The sequence below is a fragment of the Kogia breviceps genome, chromosome 16 (genome assembly GCF_026419965.1).
Source record: "Kogia breviceps isolate mKogBre1 chromosome 16, mKogBre1 haplotype 1, whole genome shotgun sequence".
NCBI classification, from domain to species: Eukaryota; Metazoa; Chordata; class Mammalia; order Artiodactyla; family Physeteridae; genus Kogia; species Kogia breviceps.
Genome location: NC_081325.1, coordinates 68,769,175 through 68,785,627, shown reverse-complemented (window position 1 = coordinate 68,785,627; position 16,453 = coordinate 68,769,175). Strand labels below are relative to the sequence as shown.

At 44.2% G+C, this 16,453-nt stretch overlaps 1 protein-coding gene across 13 annotated transcripts in view; it reads right to left on the bottom strand.

The window, feature by feature from the left end:
* CLYBL (citramalyl-CoA lyase) overlaps positions 1-16,453 on the bottom strand; it is a 244,936-nt gene that overhangs the window by 41,031 nt on the left and 187,452 nt on the right. For all 13 annotated transcript variants that reach the window (XR_010837253.1, XR_010837250.1, XR_010837251.1 and 10 more), the window contains exon 3: positions 1,398-1,586. Coding sequence is in view for 6 of the 13 variants with exons in the window: in XM_059041973.2 (XP_058897956.1) it covers positions 1,398-1,586 (189 nt within the window). In the remaining 7 variants the exon portion in view is untranslated. The remainder of the gene's footprint in view (positions 1-1,397; positions 1,587-16,453) is intronic.

The window sequence follows — 16,453 nt, the reverse complement described above, 5'->3', positions numbered from 1 at the left end:
CTGCTATCACTAGGATCTCCCAGCTCCTGAGGGGTGACCTTGCTGAGAAAAGCTCCAGTTTTGAAAGTAAATATGGGCCCTTGAACGGAGGTCTTCAGAAAGACACCAATGCAGAGCTGACAGACAGAAAAATAATGGTAGCTACATGTGTAACTCTAAACTTTCTAGTAGCTACATTAAAAGAGTAAGATGAAACAGATGGTGAACTTAATTTTAATAAGAGGTTTATTCAACCCAATATATCTGAAATCTTATCATTTCAACATGTAATCAACATGAAAATTATTGAGATAATTTACATTCTTTTTTCGGGTGGGGGGGCGCCAGGGAGGGTGCTATGAAGTCTTCAAAGTCCCATGTATCTTACAGCGCATCTCAATTTGGCCTGGCCACATTTCAAGGGCTCCGTAGCCACATGTGGCAGGCAGCCATGGCGCTGGAAAGCACAGAGCTGACACAGCTACATGCACTGAAAAGGTGAGCAATGTATTTGGGTGCCACAACTAGAATCAGTGTATTGCTACAGTTGTAGCCACAGACTTAGGGATCACCCTAGATGTGGCATCAAAATCACCACTGTCCACACGCCCTTACCATGCTTCCAGCACCTGGGTGCCATGGGCCCTCCTCTCAGGAGTAGCACAGTGGAAGCGTACTGTATTTGGCAGAGATCTGCAGAATTACAGCAGCCCCTAAATAAAATCTAGCCTCACCCTCCAACCTCCACCCCACTTTAACAATTAAAACAATCATAGTATAATTAGGCCCATTTCAAAGTTTTCTTAAGTAATTTGACATGCCAGGGGTTTATTGGCTGAAAAGTCTGTCATGAAACAAACACACCTGTCAGCAATTTAAAAAGGATGAACTAGAAAACTGTTCAGGAAATAATATCTGTGCTAATTAAAACCACTAGTTAAAAGCTTCCTGTCTCTTCCTATAGTTGCCCTAAGGAGTGACCTTTTCCTCTCCTCCTCTAGGTTCATTTTTTTCCTTTGCAGCTAATGTGCTTTCACTGTCTCTGATGACTTCAAATGAATCTGCCTAAGAGGTATGCAAATCACTGCTCTTCCAGGTGGAGGGTTAGGGCCTGGCCGGGTGTAGTCTTGGGTAAGCTGGTTTCCAGGGGCTGCTCTGGAGAAGGCTGTTCTGTCTAAACCACAGATCTGTTAAGGCAGCAGAAGCATCATTTCAAGTGCAGAGCTGTTCTAGTGAACACTTACGGCAAAGCCAGGTTCTCCTTGTATGCAGGAAATGGTCTTTTGGGCCTGCTCCTTTTTCTCAGTTCCCTTTCTCTCTGCTCTGTGTATGCATTTTCAAAACCTGCAGCACCCAAATCCTTCCTTTCTGCTACTCCTTGTTAGCCTCTCCTGAGTCTTTATTCATGAGCTACTCACCCACTGGATTTCTTCAGGATCTTCTACCTTCGGGAGCATCAGGCTGGAAGGAAGGACCCGGGACCGCAGAAGGGCCTGCAGGTCTTCTTCGGCAAGACCACTGGACACTGAATTGATTCTGACACACTTTTCAGTTGGGCCCAGATCAAAGTCTTCAAGAGTTTTTACTATTCTCAATCGAGCTTCATCCTATAAGTGTAGATAAAATGTATCTCCTAAGTTTATTTATCATTGAGAAGAAACACAATCAAACTGTCTATGAAATTCTTATGTGGATTGAGAGTCTGAGCACCATTACGATGTCTACTATGTCCACCAAATAACTGGTATTTGAAATGAGTTGTCCAATCTGATGGGCAAGTGACTGATTTCCAGACTTCACTCAAGATGACTACAGCAGAGATGAGAGCCATTGTAATGCGCGCTGGTGAAACTCTAAATAGTGGTCTCAGGAAACTGCCTGGTGGCGCAGTGGTTAACAATCTGCCTGCCAACGCAGGGGACATGGGTTCAATCCCTGGTCCTGGAAGATCCCACATGCCGCGGAGCAACTAAGCCGATGCGCCACAACTACTGAGCCTGCGAGCCACAACTACTGAAGCCTGTGCACCTAGAGCCTGTGCTCCGGAACAAGAGAAGCCCGTGCACTGCAACAAAGAGTAGCCCCTGCTCGCTGCAACTACAGAAAGCCGTGTGCAGCCACAAAGACCCAACGCAGCCAAAAATAAATTAATAAATTTATAAATAAATAGTGTTCTCATTTTGCACATTAGCATTACTTTTCCATTGTAAAGGTAAAATAACTAATAGGTAACATTTATTGAGCATTTACTAAGCACCAGGCATGGTGCTAAGTGCTCTACCTGCATTTTCTCATTGAATAAATACAAGAAACTAGATAACTTATGGATTAATGGTAGTCTTGACTGCCAGCATATTCACATTAGGGAAAAAAAAATAAGGATTTGTTTTTCTCTTTCCATATGCGTCATGCTTTTTTTATTCAGTTAAAAATTTTTTTGCAGGGCTTCCCCTGGTGGCACAGTGGTTGAGAGTCCGCCTGCCGATGCAGGGGACACGGGTTCATGCCCCGGTCCGGGAAGATCCCACGTGCCGCGGAGCGGCTGGGCCCGTGAGCCATGGCCGCTGCTCCTGCGCGTCCGGAGCCTGTGCTCCGCAACGGGAGAGGCCACAGCGGTGAGAGGCCCGCGTACCGCAACCCCTCCCCCCAAAAAAAAAACCCAAACATGTTATTTATTGGCTTTGAGTTGAGATGATGAAGGGGGGATAGGAGTTGGGGAGAGGAGTGCACTGGGGGTGTGGGGGCCGGAAAGAAAGCCCTTGGGGTCATTACTTCCTGCCAATTTCAGTTTCAAAACCAAATTCCTCCAACTTGCCAACAGCCCTCAACAAATTCTCATTGTCAGAATGAACACTTATCAAAAGTAGTTTCATTTGGGAAGGGTTTTTACGATACCAATAAAACTTTAAACCGTCTCACTGCTGATGAATGTAGTTTGGAAAAAAAAGGTCTTAACAATATATGGCCACTTGGATAGCAATAGTTATCTAGGAAAATAATAAACCAAAGCAGAGAGAAAAAAGAATTATTTGAGCCAATATTGAGTCGAAGTCCAATCAAGGAGAGAAGCCAGGACGGTAGATTTAAACCAGGCGGATGTAGGTCTATGACCGGGTGGAGGCAGGGAAGGCCTCCCAAATGTGGTCTGAGTTAAACCGTGCGAGGAAACCAGCTTAGCGTTGTCAAGCCGGATGGACGCACAGTACATAGGAGCAGTCTGAGGCAGCTCTGTGGAGTCCTGATTTACTGAGCTCTGACTGCCAATAATTATGCTAAGCTTAGACAAAAGCACGAGAGAGCCCACGCCAGCTAAAGTGAGGAAGGATGCAGCCCCATAGCAATACAATGCATCATCCGCTTGCTCTGTCATGCCCTCTTGCTGCAGCCACAGGACAGGAAGATCCTGAAGGTGAAGGTCAGAAGTCAACTCAGTAGTATGGTTCCAAGGCCATCGACAGCTGTCGAGAGAAACGCTTCCTTGTGTATCTAGATCCATGGCCTCAGAGAACCTAAGATGTGCTATGTTCCATGCAGCCTGGCACAGCTACAAACCTGGGATGGCTTCAGCTCAGAAAAGTTTCAACTTCCAGGTTTCCTTTCAAGGGCAGGTCGGGCTTGTAAAGGGTCTACAGGGACAAAGTGAATGGAAAATGGAAGGGAACTAACTAGATCGTTTGGGCTGAAGAGCATTTTAAAACTTGAGTTATTTGAGGGACTTCCCTGGTGGCGCAGTGGTTAAGAATCCGCCTGTCGATGCAGCGGACACAGGGTCGAGCCCTGGTCCGGGAAGATCCCACATGCCGTGGAGTAACTAAGCCCATGAGCCACAACTACTGAGCCCGCGTGCCTAGAGCCCGAGCTCCACAGCAAGAGAAGCCACCGCAACGAGAAGCCCGCGCACTGCAACGAAGGATAGCCCCTGCTCGCCGCAACTAGAGAAAGCCCGTGCGCAGCAACGAAGACCCAACGCAGCCAAGAATAATTTAATTAATTAATTAATTAATTTTAAAAAACCAAAAACAAAAAACTTGAGTTATTTGAATCATCATCTCCGTCCTCTAGTTTAATCTGCATGTGCGCTCAAGGACGCAGGATCCCTGGCAACATCAGCTTCCTAAATTGTTAACGTTGGTGTTAAACAAAATCTGACCTCTAAGCTGTTTAGTTGTTTCACTTGGATTCGAAGGGGACTGTTTGTTCAAAGCTCATGTTCTAAACCTGTTTGTGATTTTTATCTAAAGTCAGATTGCCATGGTTTCAGCACATTCTGGTTTACTTAGTAAAATTCAGCCCTTGTGAAATTGGCTGCAAATGAAGTACCCCATTCCAATTTTAGGCATAATCTGATTAGTACTTTTCATGCTGTAATAATGAGCAGTGAATACTCAGCATTTTGTTAGACTTTTTTTCCTCTTTCTGGCTCAGAATTAAAACCAAGCTCTTTCCACTTCATCATTCTGTACCTTTCCAAAAAAAGATGATGGCTTTGGAGGTATATTGCCATACAACACCCTTATTAGCGGGCTGTTGCTTGTGACAATTTACATAAGTGACGTGTGCATCCCTCTGCTGTGTATCCAAAAATATCCAACAACTTCACTGAATTTACACCAACCAACAAGCATGTTGATTTTTTTCTCTTTTTGGTATTTTAATGGTGAAATATGTTACTGTGCTAGCAAACACGCCCATGCCATCTGTTGGGTGAGAGGAAGGCAGTTTCTAAGAACAATTAAATTTAGTTCTGGGTCTTCAGCTAGAGAGAGCCACAGTCCACCAGTTGTGAAAAGAAAGAAATTCCGTTCATGCTGTTCTCTCTCTAACACAGGCCTTACCTCTTGCTACCGTGTCTCTTACATCTCTCTCATCTCCATCATCTCGCTCCCTTCACACTTTCATTCTCTTTTTCTCTCTTTTTCTTTGGCTCCTGTTTGGCCCTGACCATCCTTCCAAGTGCCATCTCATTAGGGGGATTAGTAAGACTCGGCCTGGCAGACACCACCTTCTCAGAAGGGCTATCTGGGTGATCTGCTGAGATTATTGGGAGGTAAACGCTCCCTGGAGAAAGAAGGAAAAAGAAATGAAGGCAAAAGAGGCCACTCAAAAACAACCTTTTTTGGGGGGTGGGGTGGTCTTACATTCTGGAAGCAAAACAGGTTGTTCAAAATGAAGTTTAGAAGGAACTGTACTCTAAATGTGTTAACACTGCAGGACAGCCTTGGTAAGCATTTCTCAGTGTAGGGTGAACTTGTCCTCCTAAAATCTGACAACCTGAAAAGGGGCAAAATAATGAATGTAAGGCCCTCCTCAACAGTTACATGGAGTTTTGTCTTTTGTTTGTTTGTTTGTTTTTTTCCGGTACGCGGGCCTCTCCCTGTTGTGGCCTCTCCCGCTGCGGAGCACAGGCTCCGGACGCGCAGGCTCAGCGGCCATGGCTCACGGGCCCAGCCGCTCCGCGGCATGTGGGATCTTCCCGGACCGGGACACGAACCCGTGTCCCCTGCATCGGCAGGCGGACTCTCAACCACTGCGCCACCAGGGAAGCCCTACAGGAGATTTTTGCGGAGACTAATTACCTTTGTATGTTTGTAGCATGTTTGATTCCAGCGGTAGGCTCTGCAAAGGCCACATAGAAAGTTGGCACAGGTCAGAGTCTTCACAGGCCCTGGTCCTAAAAGGTGGTGTTACCAAAGTTCCCACATTCAACTGATATTTCGTGCCATGGGCTGCTCAGTGCAGTGGACCAGAGGCTAATAAACTTGTCCTTATACATAAGCCACCGTATTATGTGACTCTGTCCGGGCCAGGAACCAAGGCGTGCTATGATTTCAGAGACCGGGTTCTTATCACCTGGGGAAGAGACATGCTCTGCTGACGTAAGAAAGCGGATAAATCAACCATCACCGAGACCTGCAGACTCTGAAATTAAAGGAGAAAATATGCGTGCCGTTGGTTCAATTGGCACCCATTAAAGCTAATAACTAATCAGCCTTGCAAGTTTCTAGCTCAGAATGATCAAATCTGCAAAGAAAACAACATCCGTCCACTTTTACACTCCAGTGGAAGAGGTGGTCCCTCGCGGCGGGGCGGCACAGTCTCGCCATCTGGAGAATAAATCGAGTGTGAAGTACAGTATAGTTTGGGACCAAGCTCCGTGGCAGCAGCTCAGCAGTCAGTTCATTAGTTCCAAACTTCCAGGGATTAGAGCGGCATCAATTCTACTGTCGGATAGGAAGAGACAGACAGGATACGAGATTCAAGGAGGATTGTGATAACCAGGAGGAGCTCCTTGGGCTTATTGATAAAACTACAAAGTATAAACATACCCAAATAAATGTCTTAAATAATAGCATTATTTCAGTTTCATAACATCTGAATTAACACCTTTCTCTTCTTCCACCTCCACCCCGAAACCTTGTATGTTAATAACATATAATGTTTTCAGATGAAATCGCCGAGACGACCCTGAATGCAACAGGAGCAGTGAGAAAGCTGTGCGGACAAAACAAGACTTGGGAGTTAAGAAATACGGAATATTTTCTAGGCTCTGGGAGATGCATAACCTTTGTGATTTTAAAAAATGAGCAATTACTATTTTCATCCTACAAAAGGCAAATTGCCATGCCACATACTCAAAAACACTAGTGAATTCTGTCTTTTTTGAATGTGTCCATCTCACCTCACTTCAATTTCATCTAATTCATAAAATGATGTCATAAGCATGGATTGGAATGGGCAAAAGGCCCTGATATTGGCATCTATATAAAATGATTTTTTTTGAAAAATTTGAGATCGTTTGGTTTAAAATAAAAAGTTCTGATGTATTGTTCCATTTAAGGATCTCCTTTTTCATATGTTTTTTTATACACTAATATTAAAAAACAGAAGTGCCTGTGATAAAGTCATCTTAGAAAATTACTGTATTTTTCTTACAAATGTATAAAATGTATTATAATCACAGAGACTGCTGTAGTGACTGCATTAGAAAAAAAGCCAAATTCTCATTGATTATTACAACCTGGTAGTGTTTCTTTAGGTTAGATGGTAGTGTTGAGTTTTCTAGCCCCTCAAAACTCTTGGTTTGCCTGGTTTTTCTTTTGTTTTTTGTTTTTTCGGCTGCACCACGTGTGGCATGCGGGATCTTAGTTCTCAGACAGGGGATTGAACCCATGCCCACCTGCAATGTAAGCATAGAGTCTTAAGCACTGGACCACCAGGGAAGTCCCTTGGTTTGCCTGTTTTTGAAAAAAGAAAATCTACAGCAATATTGAACATACCATGAGTTAACTGGTTAAAATTTCATTCATCAATAACACCAAAAGCACCGGTAACAAAAGAAAAAATAAATTGAACTTCATGAGAAATTTAAAATGCTGTGCATCAAAAGATACTTTCGGTTGAGAGTCCGCCTGCTGATGCAGGAGACACAGGTTCATGCCCCGGTCCAGGAAGATCCCACATGCCGCGGAGCAGCTGGGCCCGTGAGCCGTGGCCGCTGAGCCTGCGCGTCCGGAGCCTGCGCTCTGCAGAGGGAGAGGCCACAGCGGTGAGAGGCCCGTGTAGCGCACACACACAAAAAAAAGATACTTTCAACAGAGTAAAAAGGCAACCCACAGAATGGGAGAAAATATTTGCAAATCATATGTCTGATAAAGGAATATATATTCAGAACATATATAGAACTTCTAAAACTCAGCACCAAAAAAAACAAACAACACACAATTAAAAAATGGGCAGAGGAGGGTGGGAGAGAGGGTGATGCAAGAGGGAAGAGATATGGGAACATATGTATATGTATAACTGATTCCGTTTGTTGTAAAGGAAAAACTAACACACTATTGTAAAACAATTATACTCCAATAAAGATGTTAAAAAAAAAAAAATGGGCAGAGGACTTGAATAGATATTTCTCGTAAGAAGATATAAAAATGGACAATGAGCGCATGAAAAGATGTTCAGTATCATTAATCGTTAGGGAAATGTAAATCAAAACTACGAGACACCACTTAACACCCATTAGGATGGCTACTATCAAATAACAAAAAAAATGTGGAAGCAAACCAAGTGTCCACTGACAGAAGAATGGATAAGCAAAATGTGTTAAATACATGCAATGGAATATTGTTCAAGTTTAAAAAGGAAGGAAATTCTGACACATGCTACAACATGAATAAACCTGCTGTGCTAAGTGAAACAAGCCAGCTACAAAAGGACAACAATGTGAATATATTTAATAAACACTTAATGGTACACTTAAAAATGGCTAAGATGGTAAATTTTATATTTTATCACAATAAAAAATGAGGAAAATGTTCATTCATTGATTTCATCCCACAAGTTATTACACTCTAGGCATTCTGTTTACTCTGAAACCGTAGATTTTGGTAGAGCAAAGTTTCTGATATGCTAATTATGAAAGATCCTTTAAAACACAGGTTTATTAAAATGCCAAATCAGCTTTCATTCAAAGGACCAAGAAGGCTCAGGATGTGTATGGCTGGATATACTGGCATACAAGTACAAGTAGCTCTTTGAGTCTCTGTTTTCAATTCTTTTGGGTATACACCTAGGAGTAGAATTGCTGGGCCATTTAGTAATTCTATGCTTAGCTTTTTGAAGAACTGCCAAACTGTTTTCCAAAGTGGTTGTACCACATTTTACATTTCCCACCAACACTGTATCAGAGTTCCAAATTTTTCCACACTCTTGCCAACACTTGTTATTTTTCATTTTATTTGTTTTTGGTAATAGCCATCACAGTGGGTGTGATATGGTATCTCGTTGTGGTTTTGATTTGCATTTCTCTAATGATTAATGATGCTGAGCATCTTTTTATGTGCTTACTGGCCATCAGTATACAGATCTTCCTTGACTTGTGATGGAGTCATGTCCCGATAAACCCACTGTAAGCTGAAAATATCATAAGCTGAAAATGCATTTATACACCTAACCTACAGAACATTATAGCTCAGCCTAGCCTATCTTAAATGTGCTCTGAACACATATTAGCTTACAATTGGGCAAAGTCATCTAAGTATGAATATCTCACGTAATTCATTGACTACTGTCCTAAAAGTGAAAAACTGAATGGTTGTCTGGGTAAAGGATTGCCAGTGCATCTGTTGTTGACCCCTGTGATCGCATTGCTGACTGGGAGCTGTGGTTCACTGGTGCTGCCCAGCATCACGAGACAGGATTGGACCACATCCTGTGGTCCGGAAAAGATCAAAATTCAATATTCAAAGCGTGGTTTCTACCGAATGCGTACTGCTTTCACACCATCATAAAGCTGAACCATTGTAAGTCAGGGACCATCTGTACTTTCTTTGGAGAAATGTCTATTCTAGTCCTAAATTTTTTAAAAATGGGTTGTTTGGGGCTTCCCTGGTAGCGCAGTGGTTGAGAATCCGCCTGCTGATGCAGGGGACGCGGGTTCGTGCCCCGGTCTGGGAAGATCCCACATGCCGTGGAGCGGCTGGGCCCGTGAGCCATGGCCGCTGAGCCTGCGCGTCCGGAGCCTATGCTCCGCAACGGGAGAGGCCCCAACAGTGAGGCCCGCATACCACAAAAGGAAAAAGAAAAAAAAAAAAAAAAAAATGGGTTGTTTGACTTTTGGTTGTTGGGTTATGAGTGCTCTTTATATATTCTAGATATATAATCCGTATCAGATATATATGATTCACAAATATTTTCTCCCCTTCTGTAGGTTGTTGTTTCACTTTTTGTTTTTTGGCCACACCATGCAGCTCGTGGCATCTTAGTTCCCCAACCAGGGATCAAACCTGCATCCTCGACAATGAAAGCACAGTCTTAACCACTGGACCACTGGGGAATTCCCTGTCATTTCACTTTCTTGATGCACAAAAGTTATAATTTTGCTAAGTCCAATTTATCTATGTTTTCTTTGGTAGCTTGTGCTTTTGTTATCATTTTGAGATCATTGCCTAATCCAACGTTATGAAGACTTACACCTATGTCTTCTTCTACTAGTTTTATAGTTTTAATTCTAACATTTAGGCTCTTGATATATTTCTGGTCCACTCGTTTGTATACAATAGGGAGGCTTGAAACCACAATATTTTGTGGTTTCAGTCTTCATCTCTCAACAAAGTACAATGAAAATTCCCTGGGAAGAGGAAATTCAAGTGGAAAGAAAGGGCTTACTTCCATCAGCCTCTTCACTCAGCTCTGCCCTCACCCCTGACTGGTGAGTGGCTGGTGTTTAGCTTTCCTGTTGCCAAGGCCCTATCCATCAGCTCTCCGCCATGCTCTTCCTCTTTTACTTTGCCCTTTCCCATCTGCTCCTAATGGATTTTCCTCAACGATATATGACAGGTCTTGTGTTGTTGTGGTCTTTTTTCTGAGGACCTTGCCAGGCTACCCCATGAGCCTCTGAGGGACCTCAAACCCAAACCTATAGGGAACTGTGGAGCTACTCCTGAGAAGATGTCCTGCATGGGCATAGCTGCCCATGTTTTTTACATTTCTTGTTAACTTTATGATTTAACAGTGAGGCTCTGAGGTACACTTTGCACACAGCTCTTTGCAAAGACAAAGTATTTGCTTACTAAAGGCTTGCATCGCCCTTCCCAAAGCCAATAATGACCACCACGCCCAGATTTGACGGGCGCTCTGGAGTCTGCAAGTTCATGGCTCTCTCCACTCATCATTTTCTTTGTTCTCACTCATTGCTTGTTCTCAGCCTCAGAGGAGCAATGTTATTTCTGTGTTCTAGCAGGGCACAAGGAGCCATGAGATCTGTTCCAAGTGGGACGATCTGAGTGAGGAAGGGGTGCTATGACTGCTCTCTCCTGGGGTGTAGGGAGTGGGCAGGAACCATGGCTCCATGATGGGAAGGATCCAGAGGAAAACTGAACAATGTCATCACTCATGAGGTGTTTTATGTACTTAAGACCAAACTTCCAGATACTTGAAAGCATTTAGATAACTGATAGGATTCGTCCTTTTTTAAAAAAGTGTTTGTGATTCTGAAAAGAAAATTATCTGAATACTACTGTCACATTTTGCCCGATGTGCCTGGTCTGGTGCAATTAAAATTTTTTAACAAGCAGGAGATATTAGCGCAATCAAATGTTATCCACCGTGCCCGGTGTTAGGGACAGGTGTGGAGGAGAGCGAACGATATATAGATCCTTTATATTGACATATAAATCATTAGAGGAACGTATCATCTAGTTGGGGCGACGCAACGCCCATAGGATGAGGATTGAAGTAACAGTTCAAGTCAGTGGAACAGGCTTGAGGGGACTTAGAGGCAGGAGGGAGCACGGCAGGCTGAGCCGGGAGGCCGGAAGTTGAGGATTTCCATAGGTGCAGAGGAGGGAGAAGCACCCAGCAGAGAGCTGGTAAAGGGCAAAGGGCAGAGGTAGGACTAATGAGTGAATCAAAAGGCAGATGGTCAGTATCTATGAGGTTAGGGAGGGAAGGTGCTGGTGCCAGGAGACGGACAGAAAGGAGATTCCCGAGCCGGCAGGGGAGAGCCCGTGTTTTAGGAGGCCCTGTTCTGTTGGGGGGAGGAAAGGGTGATGGGGCAAGTGGGACAAGAATCACAGTTCACTTGAGGAAGCAGCTTCCACATCGGAAGCTTCCTGGTGCCGGGCCCGGACTACGGGAAGGTCCACCCCGCAGCCCTTAGAGCACTAAGTGGAGAAAGTCCCTGCTTGAGTCAGCCCTGCCCGGGGGGCAACTTCCCCATCCCCCGAGAGCGCTGTTATCCAGAGAGGGCCTCTAGTCCCAAAGCTACTTTAAAAAAAAAAATTAATAAATTTATTTATTTAATTTTTTGGCTGCGTTCGGTCTTCATTGCTGCCCGTGGGCTCTCTCTAGTTGCGGTGCGCGGGCTTCTCACTGCTGTGAAAGCTACTAACCTTTTTGTCTTTGGAATGGGTGTTGTACGCGGGTCTCGGGTCTGGGGGGTTCACAGTACCGCACCTTGAAAGCCCTTGAAAGCGAAAATGGAAAGAACCCGTGGAGTGGGAAGGATAGCCACCCCCTACCCGCGCCGCCTTCTAATTGGTCTCCCTCCGCCCGGGCCCTCCGGCAGCGGCAGCGGAGAAGACCACTCCCTTCCCACCTGGGGCAAAGCACAGCCGCAAGCAAAGCTGCCCCCTCCCTCTCAACCTGCTCTATTTGTGTTTGGCGACTTCTCTGGGCTAGAGGAGGTAATGAACTGTTTTGGTTTAAAAGCCCTCCTGCTGGGTTGCAGTCTGCGTGGGGGAATAAAAGTAAACAAGCGAAAGGGAACTGTGTCATCAAAGGACTCTACACCTGCCCTTCTTCATTGTAGGGTGAGAACCTTGCCATGTGCCACGGGTGGCACGGGGTACCCACACAGGGCGGGGCCGCGGGCCTTTCATTCTTCTTTAACAACAAATCAAGAGTGATCGGTTCATAATTTAACGAGGCAGCCTTGCCGTGGTTCCAGATACGTTATCAGGTAACAGCCGTGTCACCTGTATCCTGACCTGAGCAGTTTTACTGTGATGCCCGCAACGTTATTTTGGCCGATGACTTCCTTTACCTCTCAAGCGAACAGTGAGATACATCGCTAGAAATGGATCCAAATGGTCTCAATGTAAATATAAAGAAACAGTTTTTTCTTTGAAGCCAAAGCTGCTTCACTTCTTTGGTGGAAAACATTTGTTTCCCTTCCCATCACCAAATTTTGAAGGCAAGTCGGCTCCTTCTCTCTGAGGCTGCGCTAAGGTAGGTTTATGAAGGAGCCCGGCTGCACCCACGTTTGTTGCCACCGGGAAATTCCTGTCTGTGCGCCAAGTGCTTCAACAACACTTCGCTAAGGTGCTGACACAAAGAATCTCGTCTCCTTAAGTAGGAGGTTATAAAAGCTTACAGATAGAAGTATAAATGTCTAATGATAAGGCCCAAAACACCTTGCAATTAAACGAACCAAGCTAACAGGAATTTGAGCTAGCTGCAGGCTCAAGGCCTTGACTTCTATTCTGGGCAGGAAGCTTTACCCTGAGACAGAAGAGCATCCCAAACAGGATTCTTTCCATTCCTTAGTGTTAATTAGTCTTCCTGGCAACCATGAAGGAAGAAATCAGTAAGCCCTGTGATGGCAGAAACAATGTAAAGAAGTATTTCTTGCAGCACATTAAACTGGATCATTATTCTCACAAACTGCTTTTAAGGTAGGTGAGGCTTTACAGCTAAAAGGAATTTTAAAATTGCCCACACAATATTACCTGTTGGTTCTACCTTCGTATATTTTGATTTCTGTTGCTAAAATATACACGCACAACCTCATTTTATAGTAGCTGATCATTTATTTTTCATGGTTTGTCACTGTTGTTTGTCTTGCTTCCTAGCTATTTCCCAAAGAAAGTGAATTTAAAAAGACTTTGTTTCTTTTAGGTGGCAAATGTATAAGTACTTTAAAGGGTAGAACTTTTCCACCTTGTTCCTTATATATTTTATTTTATTCTAAAATCAATGAGGAGGGGAATTCCCTGGAGGTCCAATGGTTAGGACTCGGTGCTTTCACTGATGGGGCCCGGGTTCGATCCCTGATCGGGGAACTAAGATCCCGAAAGCCACGTGGTGTGGCCAAAGAAAATCAACGAGGAAAGGGAAAGAAAAATATAACGTGTAAAATGAAGAATGGAGGATGATGATAGCCATCAGAACATTCTATTTAAAAAAAGGCAGATTCTTCCCTTTGAGAACTAAGCTTTGGTGACAGCAAAGAGTGCTTCTCAAGGACCAGGCCACGTGGATGTTTCTCTCTGCCGACTACCACATCTTACGCCATAATTCCTCTGAAAATGGGTACCGTGGAGAAAGTGGCAGAGCCCAGCGTCATCTTTACTAGCTCACGGACCCCAGATCTTCTATAATTAAATGTTTTCCTCGAGAAAATACTAATAAAACAATGTAATGGCTGGCACCGCACTTGGTTTTCACTGCATTTGACACCTTTTCCTCTTGCCAGCTCTTCATGTTGACTTACTCCTCGGCTTCATTCTTTCACTGGTGCCGGGCAGGCTCACTGCGGAACCACTTGGGTTTTCCTCCCTCTTTTTGCGCCCAGTAAATTTTCATAAAGCATTTAACGTGAGAACAAGCAGGTTAATTTGCTGTGCCGGTGAGCCAGGCTCTGGGAAGGCTCCCTGGAACGCTGCCGTGTTCTGGAGTCAGGGTCAGAGGTTTTCGTCCCAGTGGCGAGGATGCTTACCAGCGCCTTCTCTGCGCACGTGGACACCAGGTGTGATTTAGCATAACGGACTGTGCGGATGCTCGGTGGCTCCTCTAACCCAGGCGTCAGAACCAAGTCGTTCTTTGCTCTTCATGCAAGGTGAAGATGAAAAGTCTCATGGGCTGGAAGTTCTGCCAGGAAAGGCTTCTGGACACAGAAGAAATGGAAAATCACCCCATCTTGCAACAAATACCTGGTTTCAGGAACATGAAGTTCTTCTTCATGATATCAGTACCTGTTAAAATCCCCGGTCAGGGGATATCACAATGTGTGATATCACAATATCACAATGCTATTTTCCTCTAATGACAGGTAGGCAGTGAGAACCAAAGATTTTTTTCATATATAAAGAGAATATGCAAAAAACAGAAATAAGGAAATTTAAAAACTCACTGAGTCCAGCCTTTGATTTATACCTAGTCAGTTGACACTGACTTTGAATGCTGATGCTCTAGGTGTCAGCCCTCATAAATAATGAAGGTGACTGAGGAAGACTCTCAGGGAAGAAGCTTGGTGGCCAGCACAGTGTGGGTCCCAGGGATGAGAAAAGCAAGTTCCCTGCAGATGGCAAGCTTAGTGACCCTCGAGGAAAGGGCAGGCTCAAAGCAGAGGCAAAGGTTGCCCCACAGGGAGAGTGGCTGAAGTCACACAGAAGATGATTTTAGGACAAGCTTAGCAAACACAACTGCTGGAATTACCAGCCTTTTTGTCCAGACCACTGCCACGGGGCAATTTACCGTACAGCGACATACAGTTAGTTAATAGAGAGGACCAACGCGTCCCAACGCCGAGCAATATGGTTTTGGAACGAAGTCTATGTGCTCAGACATTCAAAATCACCTGAAAACGATGATGTGTGGGCATACACAGTTCAAAGGGCTTGTCTCTCATTTGCCATCACAGCAGTCCTGCGGTGTAGACAGGGCCAGGTATTATTATCCATGTTTGCCTGAAGAACGTGGGGGTTATAAGACTTATCCAGAGATCCCACAGCCAGTCAGCAATCGAGATGAGGAAGAACTCACGTGTCAGGCTCCCAATCTTGTGCCCTGTCTGCAGAACCCCTCTTTGCATATCTTACAGAGTCTCTGACTTACCCAATAGCCTATAATAAACTATTTGTTTTCTGCTTAAACTCAGTAGAGTAGATTCTGTGGTTGGCTACCAGGAGCCCTGGCCGATATGGGGATCATATACACATGCATTATGCCATGTCTTTTTCACACAACAGGTAGGAAATACCTTTATGTAGGGGATAATCTATATAATCATTTGTAATGACTGCAGAGTATTCTATTGCATGGATATGCCATAATTTAATTAATCCCCTAATGATTAATATTTAAATTTTCTCCAATTTTTTTGCTATTAATTCATTCATTTTATTCAACAGATATTTACTAAATACTCTTCACGTGCCAGGTACTATTTTAGGTAATGGAGATAACAGTTCCCTGCCTACATAGAACTTACATTCCAGTCAGAAAACAACTAATAAACAAGTAAACCAATAAACAAATGCAGACTATGAAACAATCTAGTAAGAGAACAGAATTTAATAATGGGAGAGTGATGGGGGGAGAGGTGCGTGAGATAGGGTAGCAAAGCAGCTTCTCTGAGGATGTGACATTTGCCCTGATACCTAAAAGATTATATACACAAAGCTGTAATGAATATCTGAGAACATTCATCATAGAGCACTGGTCCGAATATTCCCTTAGGCTAAATCCTAGAAGTACAAATGCAAAGTCAAATCACATGCTCATTTAGGCGCCAAAAGAATGGCCATGAGGGACCTCCCTGGTGGTGCAGTAGATAAGAATCCACCTGCCCGGGCTTCACTGGTGGCACATTGGTTGAGAATCTGCCTGCCAGTGCAGGGGACACGGGTTTGAGCCCTGGTCTGGGAAGATCCCACATTTCGCGGAGCAACTAGGCCCGTGTGCCATAACTGTTGAGCCTGTGTCTGGAGCTTGTGCACCGCAACAAGAGAGGCCGCGACAGTGAGAGGCCCGCGCACCGTGATGAAGAGTGGCCCCTGTTCGCCACAACTAGAGAAAGCCCTTGCACAGAAATGAAGACCCAACACAGCCAAAAATAAATAAATAAACGGGGTTCCCTTAAAAATATATATATATTATATATATATAAACTTTTCCATTAACATATAATGGTTATACATGCATTCTTTCATTTTTAAATTTCCCACCCTTCCTCCCTCCCATCCTTCCTTCCTTT